This window comes from Tenrec ecaudatus, chromosome 7, assembly GCF_050624435.1.
Source record: "Tenrec ecaudatus isolate mTenEca1 chromosome 7, mTenEca1.hap1, whole genome shotgun sequence".
In the NCBI taxonomy this organism is placed as follows: Eukaryota; Metazoa; Chordata; class Mammalia; order Afrosoricida; family Tenrecidae; genus Tenrec; species Tenrec ecaudatus.
The window spans coordinates 9,039,246-9,055,610 of record NC_134536.1 but is presented as its reverse complement, the minus strand read 5'-3'; the positions used below and the strand labels follow the sequence as shown (position 1 = coordinate 9,055,610).

General features: G+C 52.8%; 1 protein-coding gene across 1 annotated transcript in view; it reads right to left on the bottom strand.

Annotated features, from left to right (window-relative positions):
• The window catches only part of EZR (ezrin), a 56,010-nt gene extending 42,500 nt beyond the window's left edge, over positions 1-13,510 (bottom strand). The window contains exon 1 of the mRNA XM_075554310.1: positions 13,340-13,510. Within this exon, the coding sequence (XP_075410425.1) occupies positions 13,340-13,351 (12 nt within the window). The 5' untranslated portion in view covers positions 13,352-13,510. The remainder of the gene's footprint in view (positions 1-13,339) is intronic.
• Between the last annotated feature and the right edge of the window lie 2,855 nt (positions 13,511-16,365).

Here is a 16,365-nt window from a genome sequence, read left to right as displayed (position 1 = left end):
TTTCCCAGAGTTGACAGGGTACCATGTTACCACCTTTCCATTGCTCTCTCCTGGTGGAAATGGCAGCCGAGTTTCCTGAAAGCTTTCCACCTCCCACAGGTTCTGGCTTTGCCAGGTCGCACTGTGCATCTCAGGAGAATGAAGCGGAGGCAGGGAACCAGTCTTGCTACGGGTTTCCAAGTCCAGCTGACATTACCATGGGTGTGTGGAGGACCAGCTGGCCCAGAAGCGATGGAATCAGTCACGACCGGGGCTGCTAGTCTTGGAGTCGGTCTGTATCTTTCAACTGTGCCCCCCCCCAGGCCCCCACCGCCTGTCCACAAGACTCAGAGCTTTCCTTTCCCGGCCCTCTGGCATATTTAAAAAGAAACAAATTATGGAAATTTTGAAACATGTGCAAAAGTGAAGAGAACAATAGAGCCCAACTCCTCATCCATCTTCAACACCATAGACCTACATTCTTGCTTCCTCTGCCAGTTTTGGGTGTGGATTCTTTTGTTGTTGTTTTGTGCTTGTTTAGTTTGCAGGCACATTGTTAAGGCCTTCACATAGTATTTCACCTGTAAAAACTTCTGTCTGTGGCTCTAAAGGGTTTGGGATTTACCACCACCGCTCTAACCAAATTAACAACAGTCCTTCGGCAGCTAGCACGCAGTCGCTGTGCACGTGTTCCGCGTTGGCACAAACTTTTGTTACATTGGTTTGTTCAGTTGGCGTAAGGCAGAGTTTCAGCCAACCCGTTTCTTAACACAACATCAGCTTTTCCTCATCCTACACTTGTTCGCCCCTCCCCGCTCCGAGACTACCCAGAGCAATGCATTTTGTAAGCAGATTCTCGAGCACTCAAAACGCAACATCCTGAATGATTTAGCTGAGGGGATCAAAAAAAAGCAAAAAGCTGAATGAGGAAATGGCTGATAACCCCGGAAACTATCTTTAAACCTTAAACTAAAATTACCCCCTGAAGCCTTCTTGTTTGGTTTTACCAAACAATCGTCTAGTTTAACTAGTTTAGCTTAACTTCCCAGAGCTGGATGCTCCTTAAGAGCTACCTACCTGGAATCTAATGTGACAACTTCAGCTTGAACCATCAGACGGGAAGGTTGGGGGCTCGTGAGCGCAAGCGCACCCAGGAGCAACCACTGGGCGAGACAGACAGCAGCTGCCCAACTGGACGAACGGAGTCCAGACCACTGAATGACACGTGTAGAAACTGTTGTGTTCTGGTATGCTTTGCTACACTGACACTCAAGAACAAAGAATTCAAAAACTCCTCAGGGACACATCTCTGTAACTTAAAAAGTGGCAACAATTTAGTATATTCTCCGCAGCGATTTGTGATTCAATGATCCTCCTTTAACAACACAGACAATAACAACAGGCTGAGAGGACCTGATGCAAGGGGCTTAAGTGGAGAGCAAATGCCTTGAGAATGATTGGGGCAGGGAATGTATGGATGTGCTTTATACAACTGATGTATGTATATGTATGAACTGTGATAAGAATTGTATGAGCCCCTAATAAATTGTTAAAATTAAAAAAAATAATAATAACAACAGGCTGGCTGCCTTCCTAGGGCATCTTTTATTCTGCCGTGGAACTATTTAATCCAAGTTCCCTTAACCATGCTGCCTGCGCAGTAAAGGCAGAACCTAGGTGGGCGTGGCAACAGACAGGTTTTATGTCCAAAAAACGCATTCTTGAGACCTATCCTGGCTCCTTGCCTAACTCAGAAGTGACTTACCGGAAAACAAAACAACATATAACATGGTAACCACACCTAAGTCACTCGACCCCTCGGCTTTACCTTGGTCACCCAACGAAAAGTGGAGGTAGGGGAAAGAAAAACACAACTAACCCCGTCGCTGGCAAAGAGCCTGGTGAGGTTTAGGACAGTCGTACTCGTACTCGGTCCACGACCTGACAGTCGACATTGGTCCCCCCACCTCCTAACGGCAGGTATCCTCTCCTTCTGCTCAACAACTCAGGCTCGGGGCCTGGCACATGGTGGGCAATTCTTCTTTCATGACTGATGGAAAAAGCAACAGTGCGGTAACAGGACCAATAAGTCAAAGTTACTGCATGATTTTATTAAGCTGCTGAAGGGGGGGGCAAGGAAGGGCCATCATGAGATACTAAAGCTCTTAATCAGATCAGAATGGAGGCGGCGCAGTGCACGTTTGTCAGTGTTTGCTCGGCCTTCCGTGCGATAGGGGAGATAAGCTGAAGCACACAGGCCAGGCGCCAGTGCCGAGGGCCCCCCACGTGGTAGCTCGTGGTCCTTCCTCATCAGACCCTTGGAGGTAGGTGTTCTCCTATCTTGGTTTACAGATGGGTGGTTAAGAAACGGGTCCCAGGTTACTCACTACGAGACAGATATTTGTACCTACTCAGTCTTCCCCACCCTCCCTTTTTTTTACTGTCAAGAACTCAACATTTGTTTATGAAGCAGATAATGATGCTACTCTTTCCTAAATAGCTTCAGACCCCTTGCTTGGCACCAGGAAGACCGAAGCCCCTCGCCAGTCGATTCTGATTCATCGCAGCTCCTGAAGCTGTGCAGTAAGCAAGTACACAGTGTACTAACTATGACAGGTGGAGAGTTCTAGCCAGTGAAATAAAACAGGACAAGGGGCACAAGTGAAGTGGATTCCAACCCAACCCAACCCATCCATTCTGACTCATGGCAACCCCATGAGTCACCATGCACAGCAGAACCCTGCGGGTTGTCCTGGCTGCAACCTTTACAGAAGCAGACCGCCACGCATGGGTGGATTCAAACTGCCAGCTGCCATCAAGTCCCCTGTCTCACAGCGACCCTACAGCACAGGGGCAGAACTACCTAGGGTTGTAAATCTTTGTGGGAGGACACAGCCAATCCTTCTCCCATGGGGCAGCTAGCTGGTAGGTTCAAACCACTGCCCTGGTGGTTAGCAACGCAAAGGGTACACAGCAAACCCACGTGTACCGTGGTGACGGGCAGGTTGAGTTGACTGTGACTCACACCGACCCTACAGGACAAGGAAGAACTGCTCTCCTGTGGGTTTCTGAGGCTGTAGTTCCCTGCAAGACTAGAAAGCCTCATCTTTCTGCTGCAGAGCAGCTGGTGGGTTGGAACCACTGACTTTGTGCTTAGCAGTCCACTGCAGAACCATGATGTGACTGTGGCTCCATTTTCAATTCAAAACAAAACAAAATAAACTCCCTGCTATCAACTTGGATCCGAGTCATAGCAAGCCTGTAAGACAGAGTAGAACTGCCCCTGTGGAATTCTGAGGCTGCTGACTCTTCATAGGCGTAGAAAAGGCTCGTCATCTTTCACTTACAGAGAAGCTAGGCTGCTGGTTTCAAACTGCCAACCTTGAGGTTAGCCTTCAACACTAACGCGACAGTAGGATGGTCTAAGGTCAACACACCAATCCACATGTGCATATACCTGGTCACAAATTAATTTTAGATTACCCATGGTGAAGAACGCCCACCTGCTTATACACCACCCTTTTCCCAACTTAAATACAAGGTACAAATGGCCCTCTTTCTTCTGCACACGCCCAAAATCTGTCTGTATACAAGGACTTAGCAAGTGTGACACAAGATACTACCACGTTCTCTATGGAAACAAAGAGCCAGCCTGAATCCCAGCCTTGTTTAAAATAGTACCCAGGCACCAACAATGCTTGCTCCTCGGTGGCAGCATTGACAATAGATGCCCAGGCTCCAGGCTGATGTCGCACTGCACGCTGCTAAACCAAACAGATCCTTTGTCTTTAGATCATGTTTAAAAACTAGGAGCCAATGGGAAGGCTCTCCTTCCAAATCATCTTAGCAAGCCAAGCCCATAAACCATACCCAGGATGATCCCCCCCCTGCCCGCCCCCGAACACAAGAATAGTCTTTCTCCTCATGTGTAGAGGCTGGCACCATTCTTTTGTGAAGGGCTGGACAGTAAATAATTTACGCTCTGCGGGTCATATCTGGTCTCTATGGCAAATGCTTCTTTTAAAAAAAACCTTTCAAAACTGTGACAACCACTCAGAGCTGGTAACTAAAGCCAAAATCTGCAGCCAGGCCCCCTCAGAGGGACTCAAGAGGGCAGGGCCGCGATGCTCCTTGGGGTTTCCGACGCTGACATCTTGTGGAAAGCAGACTGCTTCATCTGGCCCTTCCCTCTCCCCGCCCCAGGCTGGCTGCTGGGTTGGACCAGCCGGCCTTTCACTTAGCAGCTGGTGCTTAACTCTGGCACCCCTCCGGCTGCTTTGGATTGCACAAAAACCGGCCACTGCCACGTTTGGTAGAGGAGAGTCTGCCTACCTGCTCCTGCGGCAAAAACCACCCCAACATCGGCACTCTCAAGCCGTTCATAGAATGCAATTTAAAAAAATCATTTTATTGGGGGCTCTCACAGCTCTTGCAACAATCCAAACGTCAAGTGTATCCAGCACATTTGTACAGATGTTGCCATCTTTTTAAAGACATTGTTATTAAGGCCCCCAAAAGAGGGCGGGGCTGGGGGCCTGGGTGGAGAGAAGCTGTTGAGGAAAGGAGAGTGACTTCAAACTTGAACAGAGAAGCAAAATGTGATTCCTGTAGCTTGATTTCAGAGGTATGCTCCTGTTTTGTTTTGAATTTTGCTTTTCAAACGTGGTCTGCTTGCTCCCGAATTGGACAGACTGATGAGGTTAATAAAGATTTCCATCCCGCAGAGTGGGATTCCCATTTCTCTAAGGTTGTAAGGAGGGCAGGAGGACGGACAGACGGTGAGTCGGAAGCTGAGGGAAGTCCAGCTGGCCCTGATGGGTGGACATGCCCTGGGGGGTGGGGGCCATGCCACTCCACTGGACGCCCACCTAATAAAGCATCATCACCTCCACTTTATTACAGCGAAGGGGTTTTCCTTTGCTCCCCCAAAGCAAAAAACTCCAAAACCATCGCCCTGGAGTCGATTCTGTAACAAACAAGCTGCTCCACAGTGCTTTCCTGGCTCGTGAGGACCCAGGACCACCAGGCTCATCTTCCATGACATTGCTGGGTGGCTTTCCACCAGCCAACCTTTAGAGGGTAGTGGTGGCATCTGGAAAGCCCAGGGGGCCTTTGTTCCCCAGGGCAGACATACAGGACTTTCTTAATCTTCAATCTGCACTTCAACAGCGGCCATAGTGGGTCTATGTGTGTTCTGTGCTTCCCCTATCAGATGGAGCATGCCCTCAAGACAAAAATCTAGCTACTTATTTTTAGGGTCCCAGGCCACCAGCGGCTCCGAGGGAGACAGATGAGGATTCCTGTTCCCCTTCCAGAGTTTTCAGAATCCCGCTGGGGCAGTTGTGCACTGTCTTCCAGGGGTGCTCCACGTCGGGAGGGGCTCCGTGGGGGTGAACCGAGTGGCATGCCTGGCAGGCAAGTGGACGACCAGCTGGGTGGCTACCAGGCAGCTCAGCAGTTCCAAAGTGCCCAGCTGCTCCAAGGGAGAAAGATGAGAATTGGCTCCGGCAGAGATTTGCAGCCTTGGAAACCCACGGGGGCAGCTCTGCTCTGCCCCACAGGGTGGCAGTGAGTCAGAATCAGCTGGATGGCAATGTTTGGGTTTGCTTTTTAAATCACTTTATTGGGAGCTCTTAAAGATATAACAATCCATAATTCAATTAGACCAAGCCTAATTGCACAATTGCTGCCACCACTGTTTTCAAAACATTCTCCTTCTTGAGCAATTTGATACCAGCTCCCCTGTATCCCCCCTCCCTCCCCTCCCCTCCATCCCAGGAACACTTACGATTATACTATGTATTATCATTTTGGTTTTTTGCCACATCTTACACCATCCAACGTATATGTACACGTACAATTCCATTATCTGTTCCCTTCTTCGAGTGGGGTTACACAGTCCTCATGGCTATTGATGGTTTGCTTTTTGAGTGCTTAGCTTGAATTGATCAGGAAGGAACTCAGGGGCCTAGCAGTGACAGGAAGACCGACAGGAAGACAATGAAATCAAGGATGCCAAGCGACCCCAGACCTTTCGCCTACATCAACCCAAGACCGTGTGTTGACTTCTTCCCTGGAAGGCATATTGCTGAAAGGCCCCTATCCTTACTAGGAACTCCAGCACTCAGACCCAGAGCTTTAACTTTGGGTTACACTTGCCAGTTGAGCAAAACATTATCCACAGCACACTGCAAGCTGACAGAACCTGAAGAGAAATTGTTGGGATTCCACAGACCCTTAATTTTGGCTCAGTTTATTTTAGGTAACATTCTTCTCACTTAAAAAACCAAAAAAAGCGCTGTTTACTCATTTTGCAGGTGAGAAAAACAAGAGGCTCCCATTTGGGAAATATTTTGTATGGCCCTTGAAATATACAAGTACAGGTACCCAAATAAGCCTTCGTGTGGCTCTCTGCACTTTTACTGTATTTGGAGGAACAGTGTCCATTAACTTTATCACAAGCATTTTACGTTTGTTCGGATCTCTAGAAACACCACGAGCAGAATTATAGAATGAGACCGTTCTTCCGAGAAAACCCATCATAAACACGCTACATTTCACAAGGCCTGGCAAACACACATTTGCAACCTTAAACACTAATTGGTACACTAGGGGAAATTTGTAGAATGGTTACTACAAACGAACAAGGAAAGTCAACCAAGTTCTGCTACTGGTCTGCCAGTTCAGACATGTACTGGGCTGAGTCCAGCAGGACGCGTCTAAACTGGTCTCTGTGATCGCAGTGGATGGCTGTAGACCAGCGCCCCCAGCAGTGCACTTGTGTCAGCCTGCCTAGAGAAGGGAGGGGGAGAGGAGGGAAGACAAAAGGCCAATCTGTAGCTTCTGGGGGATCTGCTGGGGAAGTTCAAATCCAGAAAGTTTTCTCCGAAGTTTATGGCAACTGCAAATTGAAGATTTTTCTGGGAGGGTACATGCCATCACAAGGGCTTATTGGGAAGAAGTTGTAAGACCACATCAGGAAAACTGTCAGGAAGATGGTACAGAGGGAACCCCCCCCCCCAATCCTGGTACATGTTCTTCTTCAAGGATAACAAAGGTCATCTGCTCAGTATTTCCTAGGTAAGAAATACTTACCCCACAGCCCTGATCTTGCCCTTTTCCGTGTTTTCGTTCCCCAAACTCCCAAGGAACACAGTGTGTGCCCCCTGAGGAGGCCCAAGCTGCCATGTGGGCGTGGTATAGATCAGAGTCCAGAATTCCTCGGGGAAGGTTAGAGATGGAGACACTGCCTGCACCAGGGTGAGGATGCACATGGAGGCTTTGGGCAGAACCAACAACTTGCCGCCTTGGTATTTTTTGTTTAATAAAGGTGACTGTGATTTTGTGGTAATACATGACTGACCCACACATAAAGCCTAAGGGGTAACTCAAAAGCCAGACACTGCAACGGTGGCGCAGCCCGTGACTGAGACAACGGATGTCACTACACAGCACACATCAATGCCTTCAAGTGAGGAAGCACTGCGCCCTTCTAGTTTTACAAACACAAACAAAACAAGCCATCACCGACTTTCAGAGCAACCGAATGAGGTCACTTCAAACAGTAACTGACGGTGGCTGAATTCCCTGAGAGGAACTCTCCAAACTGTCAGCGGTAGATGAAAGTTTTACATCCCAGGACAAAGAAATTAAAGGAGCCCTCGTGGCGTGGTGCTAATGCATTAGGCTAACTCTAAGGTCAGCAGTTCAAAACCACTCCCATAAGGAACTGCAGTCTCAGAAACTCACAGGGGCAGTTCGACTCTGTCCTACAGGGTTGCTATGTGTCAGCATCAGCTCGATGACAGGGAGTTCAAAACGAAATTTTAAAGGCAGGGGGAGGAACGTAATAATTTTTTCCAAGAGTAAATGTTATCCTTTTCCTTCCCCAAACCAGGAACCTTAGTAAAAAGATCCCAAACTGGCAGGAAGCACAGTGTACTCATTGAGGGCTGCAGACAAAAAGGGCCAGTGAGGGAGCAATGGGAGCTGGCCCTGGGTCATGGCTGTGACTTAACAGGGCTGCCCAGCCGCCTCCTCCCCTGGGAAGACAAAGGGGCCAACGGTTTGGGCAGTGATTCGGGTCCCTGCCAAGGGAGGCTCACCCACTGGACTTCCCCGAGGGAGAAGTTCAAATCAGACAGGTCCAAGGGGGTACAGGGTGGCTGGCTTTGTCTTGAGGCAGTTGGATCCACTCCCCATTCAGCTGTCTCCTTCCCCCGACCTCTCCACTTCCTCAACACGCCTAAAGGGCACCTTGGGCCGGAACTGTAAGAGGGGCCCTGCTGGATCCATGGCCAGAGCATTTCCCCTGGAAATGAGAAGGTTGTGGAGCCACGCTGGGCTTCCCCGGGGTCTTTGCTTATCCAGTGCTACCGCTACCACCAAATCAGCCAAGGGACCAGCAGTCGCTGCTGGCATCCAGAGAAAAGAGGCAGAGACCAAGACTTTATGAAATTAGCACGCATGGCACATGGATTTTGGTCTCCTCTCTGCCTGCTATACGTGTTACATGTAAAAATGCAGTCAGTTAACAGAGCTGCCCTATTCCCATGAAATAAAAAATTCTCAAATGTGGGCGCGCACCAGAATCACCGTCCTGTGCAGGCTGACCTGTCTTACTGTGCTTCACACCAGAGTGCACCCTTCGCAGATGGACGGCTCATGACAGCTCCATGTCCCACAAACCCACTGGCGCCACCAGCGCGGTGGCATGTGTGCCCACTTGGTCATCCTCCCGATAGTCCAAACACTCCCATAACGCTATGATACACTTGACAGCCTCACTGTCATCCACTCAGGTGCGACTTGCAGTGGCCCTGCAAGGAGAGGGCGGGACTGCCCCTGTGGGTTTCCAAGGCTGTAACTCTTCACAGGAGTAAAGTCTCATCTTTCTCCTGCAGAGGGGCTGGTGGTTTCAAACTGCCAACCTTGCAGTTCGAAGCCCGAAGTGTGACCCTGCTCCGCCACTCGGATTCCTTGAGTCTAGTGTAAACATTAACTTTCCTATGCTATGGACACCCAAAGTAGGGCGTGTGACTTCGCCTTATTGCGACATTAAAACCTGCTATCTCTCCCTGGTCTGCTTGTTGCCTGGAGTCCCGGGGCCTGGCAATGTTTATCCAAGTCCCCTGATAGTTATGCACACGGAAGCCTGAGACCCCTGAAGCTAAAGTGTGGCCCTAACGTTCCACTCTGTGTGGGATGATGTGCACCGACTGAGGAGGAACAGGAAGAAGCTACTGGTTCTTTTCCTTGGCTGGAATTTAAAAGCACAGTAGTTTTTGTGGCTTAAGGTGTAGGTGGCTACAACCAGGAGAGACGGCTAGGGGCGCTCTCATTGGCCACAGTAGCAACGCTTAGTAGCAATATGTGCAAAGCAAGTCCCTTGGCCTTACCCTCTCAGGCCCTGGGTGGAGCTTGGGTGTACAGTGCTCAGCTGGCCCCTGGGGTTGGAGGTTCAAGTCCACTCAGGCACATGGACAGCCTGACAATGTACTTCCTCAAAACTCATCATCAAAACCCTCTGGAGGCCAAATCCACGCTGACACACAGGAAGGAAGGTCATCAGGAGCCCAAGCACTGAGTCACCGGTCCCAAGCTTCTCCCCAAATTTGGTCCTTTCTCAGGGATCCTTATCTTGGCGAGTGGCACCACCACCCACCGGTTATGCAAGCCAGAAACGGGAAGTCGGCCGGCACCGCCCTCTCCACCAGGGCACACATCCAGCCCCGTGTACTTCACCTCTCTGCCCCTCTGCCCCAAGCCTCCGTCCAAGCTACCACACCAACACCTCTCACCTGACTCCCAAATCGACCCCCATCTTCTGCCCTACCCCCACCCCACTCCACACACCAAAAGATTCCCCAGGACAGCTGCAGGCAACTTTCCAAAAAGGCAAATCTGACTGTCATTTCCTTCCTGTCCAAACCTTCACTTGTTTGCCAAGAGGCTGAACTCAAAAACGTCTGCGACGGCCAGCCTGCGGGCCTGGCCTTGTTGGTCCAGTCTGGCCTCCTTGCACCCACCAGGGCCTTTGCACATGCTGTTCCTGCTGCCTGGTATGTTCTTGGCTTCCTTCCCACCTGGCCCGGACGCCCCTTCACTTCCCATGTTTCTTAGCACAATCCTCACTTGCTCGGGGATACCTGTGCTGACCCCTGTGCCAAGGACCCTGCTGTCTCTTCGTCTGTCAGCCTTGTCCAGCTCCCTCCCGGGATGGACTCAACTCAGGACACAGGGCTGGCTTGTGTCTGTCCCTTCCAGCTCAGTGGCCGGCATGTGGGCGAGCTGCGTAGAAGTCTGAATGGACACTCTAGCTCACCCTGCCTTACTGAGTGACCAGGCCCTCGGTGCTCACAAAGCTGCCCCCCATGGCCCCCAACTCACACCTCACCCACAGGGAAGAAAAGGGATGTGCACCACAGACCCCGGGTACCTGCCCCACTGGGAGGCTCGGAGCTGAGGGGAGAAGTATCAGACTAACCAGGAAACTTTGTCCGGTTAAAATAGTGGGTTGTCGTGGGTAACAGTTTTTCACCAGGGAAAAGGCTGTGTATTTATTCCCAGTGAGGCGCAGGGATCTGAGGGGGTGGCCTTACCCCATCCACCCAGGGCACAGTTTGGGCTCATGTCCACAACTGTCCAGATTCAGGGTGAAGCCACCCGCCGCCCCGCCTGAGCCAGAGGCAGGCCTTCCAGGCTACACCCTCCCAACAGCTACAGGAGTGGCTTTCCTTTCTAATGCCCCACGGCTAGAACCGTGAAGGGGGGGCGGAGCTAGGAAGGAAGGAGGTGGTGTGCAACCTAAAAAAAATCTTGGGACAAGGACTGCTTCCTGCTCTACTCCCTGAGCAGGACCCCCACCTGGGGCCAGGTGGGAGAGGCCCTCTAGCAATGCTGGGGACAAGTGTGGGAGTGGTTGCCTGGTGCCCCCTGGGGCCCCAAATCACTCCCTGGAAGTCTGCCAGGCACCCATGCATGAGCTCCCCACCCACCCCCTCAGCAACTGTGGGAGAAGATGCTACCAGCATCCCTCTCCCAGGACTCCCACCACCCCATCCCCTACAGCAGTATATACAGGTGCCACCAGCTGGAAGGTCGAGCTGGTCAGCCCACCTATCACCCTCCACTGGCATTCAGTTGGACTGCTTCTTCCCAGCAGACAGCCCACTCTCAGGAGTTTCCCAGCTCCAATTTCAGTAATGGCATGCCTCTGGAGTAGGGACCAGGCTGGGAAGCTCCCAAGGCCTCCTCCTCGCAAGGCCCAGCAGGTGTTTGCCGAGTGGATGAACGCTCACTCTGAAACACAAGTGCGGGCTTGAGCAGCAGTCGGAAGAGGAAGGGCGGGCGGCCAGCAAGCAGTGCCTCCTGGACCCACGAGCCCAGGCTCAGTTTAGACAAGCTGACCCAAAACGCTCAATCAACCCAGAGGGTCAGGGCTACTACCCCTCTGGCTGTCTTTACAGGCTCACTGCAGCGTTCAACTTCCGGCCATTCCAAAGACAACTAACAAAATTCTCAGCGTGGGCTTGAAGAGCTAGAATCCTTTACTTACGGAACACACATGCCTGTAGAACAGTTACCGAGGCAGAAAACCTAGCCAGCCACAAACCAGGTTCTCTAGAACATCCCCACATGTTGGAAAGCCCTCCCTTCCGTCTGAGGCCTGTGGCTGATCCTAATGCAAGGCACACAATTAAAGACCTAACTAGGTTATCTTAGCTGGTAAAATCTCTAATCCCTTCCTCTGCCAAAAGTGGGGGCCTGTAGGAATTTCCCCCTAGCAAGCAGGTGGGGTAAGCTACCCCAGAAACCTCCAAAATGTCCAACAAGAGTTAGCTAGTCTGCACAAAATAAAGAGTACCTCAAAACGTTAGTCAGGAGATCTGACTTCTGAGAGAACAGGTGGTAAGGGATCCTGACCACGCAAGCACTCCCTTCGGAGGAAGTTTTGTCAGGACTTTGGACGCTCCTGTTTCATCTCAGAAAGTCTTTTAAAAAATAACCAAAGTGAAAATATACCAGAACACCCCTCCCCCACCTCCCGGCCCAAGCACTTCAACACAAAAGAAACAACTGGGGATTATAAGAAATGCGAAAGAAAACAGGAAAAGTGGGGAAGGAGAACGTCCCCTGGGCTCCCCCACCCTTCCCCGGAGCGATATTTTAAAGGGTGTCGTTTCTTTCATGGTCCAGCCCGCATGGTCCGGGTCCTTGGCCACAGGTCCGAATCACGTGCAGGCTGAGCTGCACCCCAGGAAGGGGGTTCTGTTTGGGTTTGTTCTTTCTCAGCCCCCGCCCCCCCCGCAAAGCCTAGTGCCATGTGCCGTCTGCCAGTTTGAAAGGCAACGAAGAATTTTGTGTGTAGGGAAAAAAAAAAATCCTGACCATGAATGAATCATCTTGAATGATGTAACCTAGGCGAAAACAATATTGCCTTCTGTTGTCCCGTGGTCTCAATAAAGTAATTTCATCTAACAGTAAAAGACGACTTTTCATAAAGAACTCCTTTGGAGAGGAGGGGGGGGGGCGGAATCTAAAATTCAACACCACATACATGCATGATGAGGACCCAACTTTGAAAGGCAAAGGCACCAACTCGACGGGCCTGTCGCCCGGAAGCAGCTCTTCCTCCGTGGGGATTCAAATCCAATTACAACATGTTAAGCCCTCCCATCAAGGCCGCCAGTTCACCTGCGCTAAGGCGGGAAGGGAACAGACAACTTTCCAAGAAACGTGGGTCCCCGGGAGCCCGACTTGTTCCCACGCTGGAACGCGGCGCGGACCCGGCGGGCGGACCCCGGGGCGCACAGCGCACTCAGGGCGGGGCAGAGGCTTTGGCGGGACTGGGGTCGCCCACCCCCACCCCGAGGCCTCCCCGGGCCCCGACCCCGGCTGCCCCAGCACCTCCCCGCGCAGGGCGCCCAGGCCCGGGGAAGTGGACCGGGCGACGCTGCCCGCCAGAAAGGCGTGTCCTCTGCGGGCGCAGCCTGGCGAGCCACTCGCTCCCGGGCGCTGGAAGGAGCCTGTCGCCTGCAGCCAGCTGGCACTGGCTGCGATCTAGACAACTTTTCTTTGTAAGAAACTTCCAAGTAGCACTGGAGTGCGCTTCTAAAACAGCCCAAAGTCGTTCAGGGGGCATCCGTAATCCCCCCAAGACCCAAGACGCTGCAAGTAGGGTGGCGGTTAGCGCACGAAAGAGACTGCAGAGAAAGCACCAGAACCCGCAGAAGGGTCGCGAGCGACACGGAGGGCGCAAGACGCTCCCAGGGCGCCGCCCCCGCGCATCCAGGTAGCTCGCTCCCGCGGGAGGACGCGCTGGCCGCACCCAGCCCGGCGCTGGCACCCGGCCACTTACGGGTTTCGGCATTTTCGGTTCCTGGGTGGGGGGTTCTCCTCAATCCCACGGAAACTCAACTCTCAGGAGCAGCGGCGGCGGCGGCCGAAAGGACCCTCCCGAGCTGGAGCGCGAGGAACGTGGACGCAGGACACCGGCTAGCCCGCCGCGCACTAAGACTCGGGCCGCCCCGCGCGCCGCTGCTTAAGAACCGGCCGGGCGGGCGCGGCTGAGTCACCGCCCAACCGGCAATGACCGCGGCCGCGCGGGGGCGGGGCCTCCCGGCCGGGCGGGAGAACGGGGCGCGGGAGGGGCGGGGCCTCGGCCGCCGGAAGTGGGGGTGCCGGGACAGCCTCAGGGGCGCGAGCCGGGGGCGTCGCGCGGCCCGGGCGGGGGGCCGGAGGAGTTCCGCGCTCGGTGGCGCGCCCACGTTAAGTTTCACTCGGTGGGACAGCCTGTTCCTCGGGGCATCTCCCGCCGCCGAGGCGTCTCCCCGGGCTGGACCCTTGGTTCCGGGAGGGCGCGGGGGTCCGGGAGCCGGCCTGCCCGGGGCTCAGCTCTAGGGGTCGCGGTGAGGACCCCCCACGGGCCCGCGCACGCGGCGACGGGCTGGGCTCTGAGAAGGGGTGCTGGCGCGGGGGCCGTGCCCTCCGGGGCCAAGATGGCCGCGGGCCGGGAGCCCTGCCCGCCGCCGCCCCGCACGGGGCCCTGTGGGGGCTGCAGGGGTGAGCCCGTGCACTCGGGCCGCAGGCAATCCAAAACCACCCAGCCAGCCTGGAGAGGCGGGAAGCCCCATCTCCTGGGGGGGGGGGGTACCCCGCCGAATGGCCTGAGCCAGGCCTCAAGTCTGGGGCAGGACTTCCCCCACCCATCCCGGGGCGGCGGCGGCGGCGGCGAATAAACCGAACCTGCCCGCTGCCCGCGGTCCACTCCCACTCAGCGACCGCGGATTAAAGGGCCAATTTGAGACTAGCAGAACATTTTCATTCTGCAAGGAGACTTCTCTGAAGTTCCAGGAATTGATTTTATTATTGTAAGTAGTTTGTCCTAGGGATTTCGCACACACTGCACATTCTCTCCCTCCCTCTCACTGATTCACAGAATTAAGAATATCTACATAAGAGTCGCATGGTCTGCTTACTGCAAGGTCAACAGTTCAAAACCACTCTACCGCCCCGTGGGAGCAAGATGAAGCTTCTGGTGCAGTGGAGTTAGCTTGGAAACCTACACGAAAGGTCTACCCTGACCTAAGGGGTCTCTGTGCGTGGGAATTGACTCCATGGCAGTGAATTTGGGGTCTTGTTAATTAGATACTGATTCCCTGGGTCTTGGGTGAAATGGCAAATTCTCTGCAGGGGGGTCATCTCGGAATGGCTGCTTGGATATTGTGCAAAAACACACATCCAACCCTCAAAATACTTGTTTTTGGAGGCCAGGAGGATTTGTAGGGCAGTGACCCCAGGAGGGCAGTATGGGCATCACCTGGGAACTTATTAGAAATGTGAACTCTCAGGTGCTGCCCCAGACTTGCTGATTGTAACGGGCTGGGCCCAGTGGGGCCAGGTGGTGGTGATGGAGAGTAAGGGCTAGTAACTAGGGCCCTCCCCAGAGTGACCTCTCTGGGCTGCCACGAACTCCCCTAGTGAGCCAGGTGACTTGCTGAACGCCTTCCTGCTTTGGGTTTCTCAGCTGGGAACCCACACAACAATGTCACCTACTGGCTGTTAGCATGATGGACCGGCTTATGGAAGATGCTTGGAACACTGCCCTCGGGCATGGGCATTCAAGCCTCTCCCGGTACAGAGAGTAACCAGCAACTTTGGGCAAAGGAAGGATTTATAAAGTGTATAAAACAGAGAGAGGAGTACGTCTGTGCCCGCCCAAGGTATGCAAGGTGCCTACAAAGTATTGTGCTCCAGATAATGCTTAACCAGGAGCCCTGGTGATGCACAGCTTCAGCCCTTGGCTGGTAACTAATAGATCTTTGAAGTCAACCCACCAGCCTCTCTGCAGAAGAAAGTTGTTTCCGTCTGCGCCCGTTAATGTGATAGCCTTGGAAGCAAGCGGGCAGTTCTCCTCTGCCCCATTGGGTTGGCGTGAGACCGCAGTGGGTTTGGGGTTTGGAAGGCTGACCCGGTCACACCTTTCTGAGACCGGTGTGGTGGGAGCCCTGCAGGGTGATTCCTCTGTTCCCTGGGAAAGAATGAGTTATCTTTTTATTAGAATGAAGAGCACATGGTAACGGCAACAGGAAGGAACTCCATAAAACGCTTGAATAACACTCAGTGACCTCAGGTCAGACTGGACACATCTCTTGGAACATTCATGATCTCCGCCCCTTTTCACCGCCTCCAGCCTGACTGGTTATTTTTGCTTTCCAACTCTGCTGATGGGATACACTTTTAATACCTCCCCCCACCCCAATTAAAAAAAAAATCTCAATTCAAAGTATATTGTCTTCCAAGCTGGAGTTTAGAATAGCCCAAGCCCTTCAGGAATACTTCCGACCTTTGCCCTGCTGTGCTGAAGACAAGATGGCCAGTGTGTTGTAACACAAAAGATCACTGGCCTTGGAAGCAAACAGCCAGACTTCAAGATCCCTCAAGCGGATTCCGACTCAGGGCGGACCCACAAGGTTTCCAAAGCTCCAAACCCTCACTCAACCCAGAGAGCCAATGCCAACTCATAGCGAGTGACCCTTTAGGACAGAGTAGAATCCCCTTGGGATTTGGGAGGCTGCAAATCCCTACCCCACTGCCAGCAAGTCCTGTCCCACTCATAATGACCCTATAGAATTTCTGAGCCTATAAACCAGTTCTTAAACTTGCTAATGTCAAGACCCTTTAAGAGAGTTCCTCATGTTATGGTGACCCCCATACCATAAAATTATTTGTTTTCATTGCTACTTCATGAATCATGCGATCCCTGTGAAAAGGTTGTTGGACCCCCAAAGGGGTTGCCACCCACAGGTTGAGAACTGCTGAAAACCTTTATGGGAATGGAAAACCTCATCTTTCCCATGGAGCGGCTGGTGGGTTTGAACCACA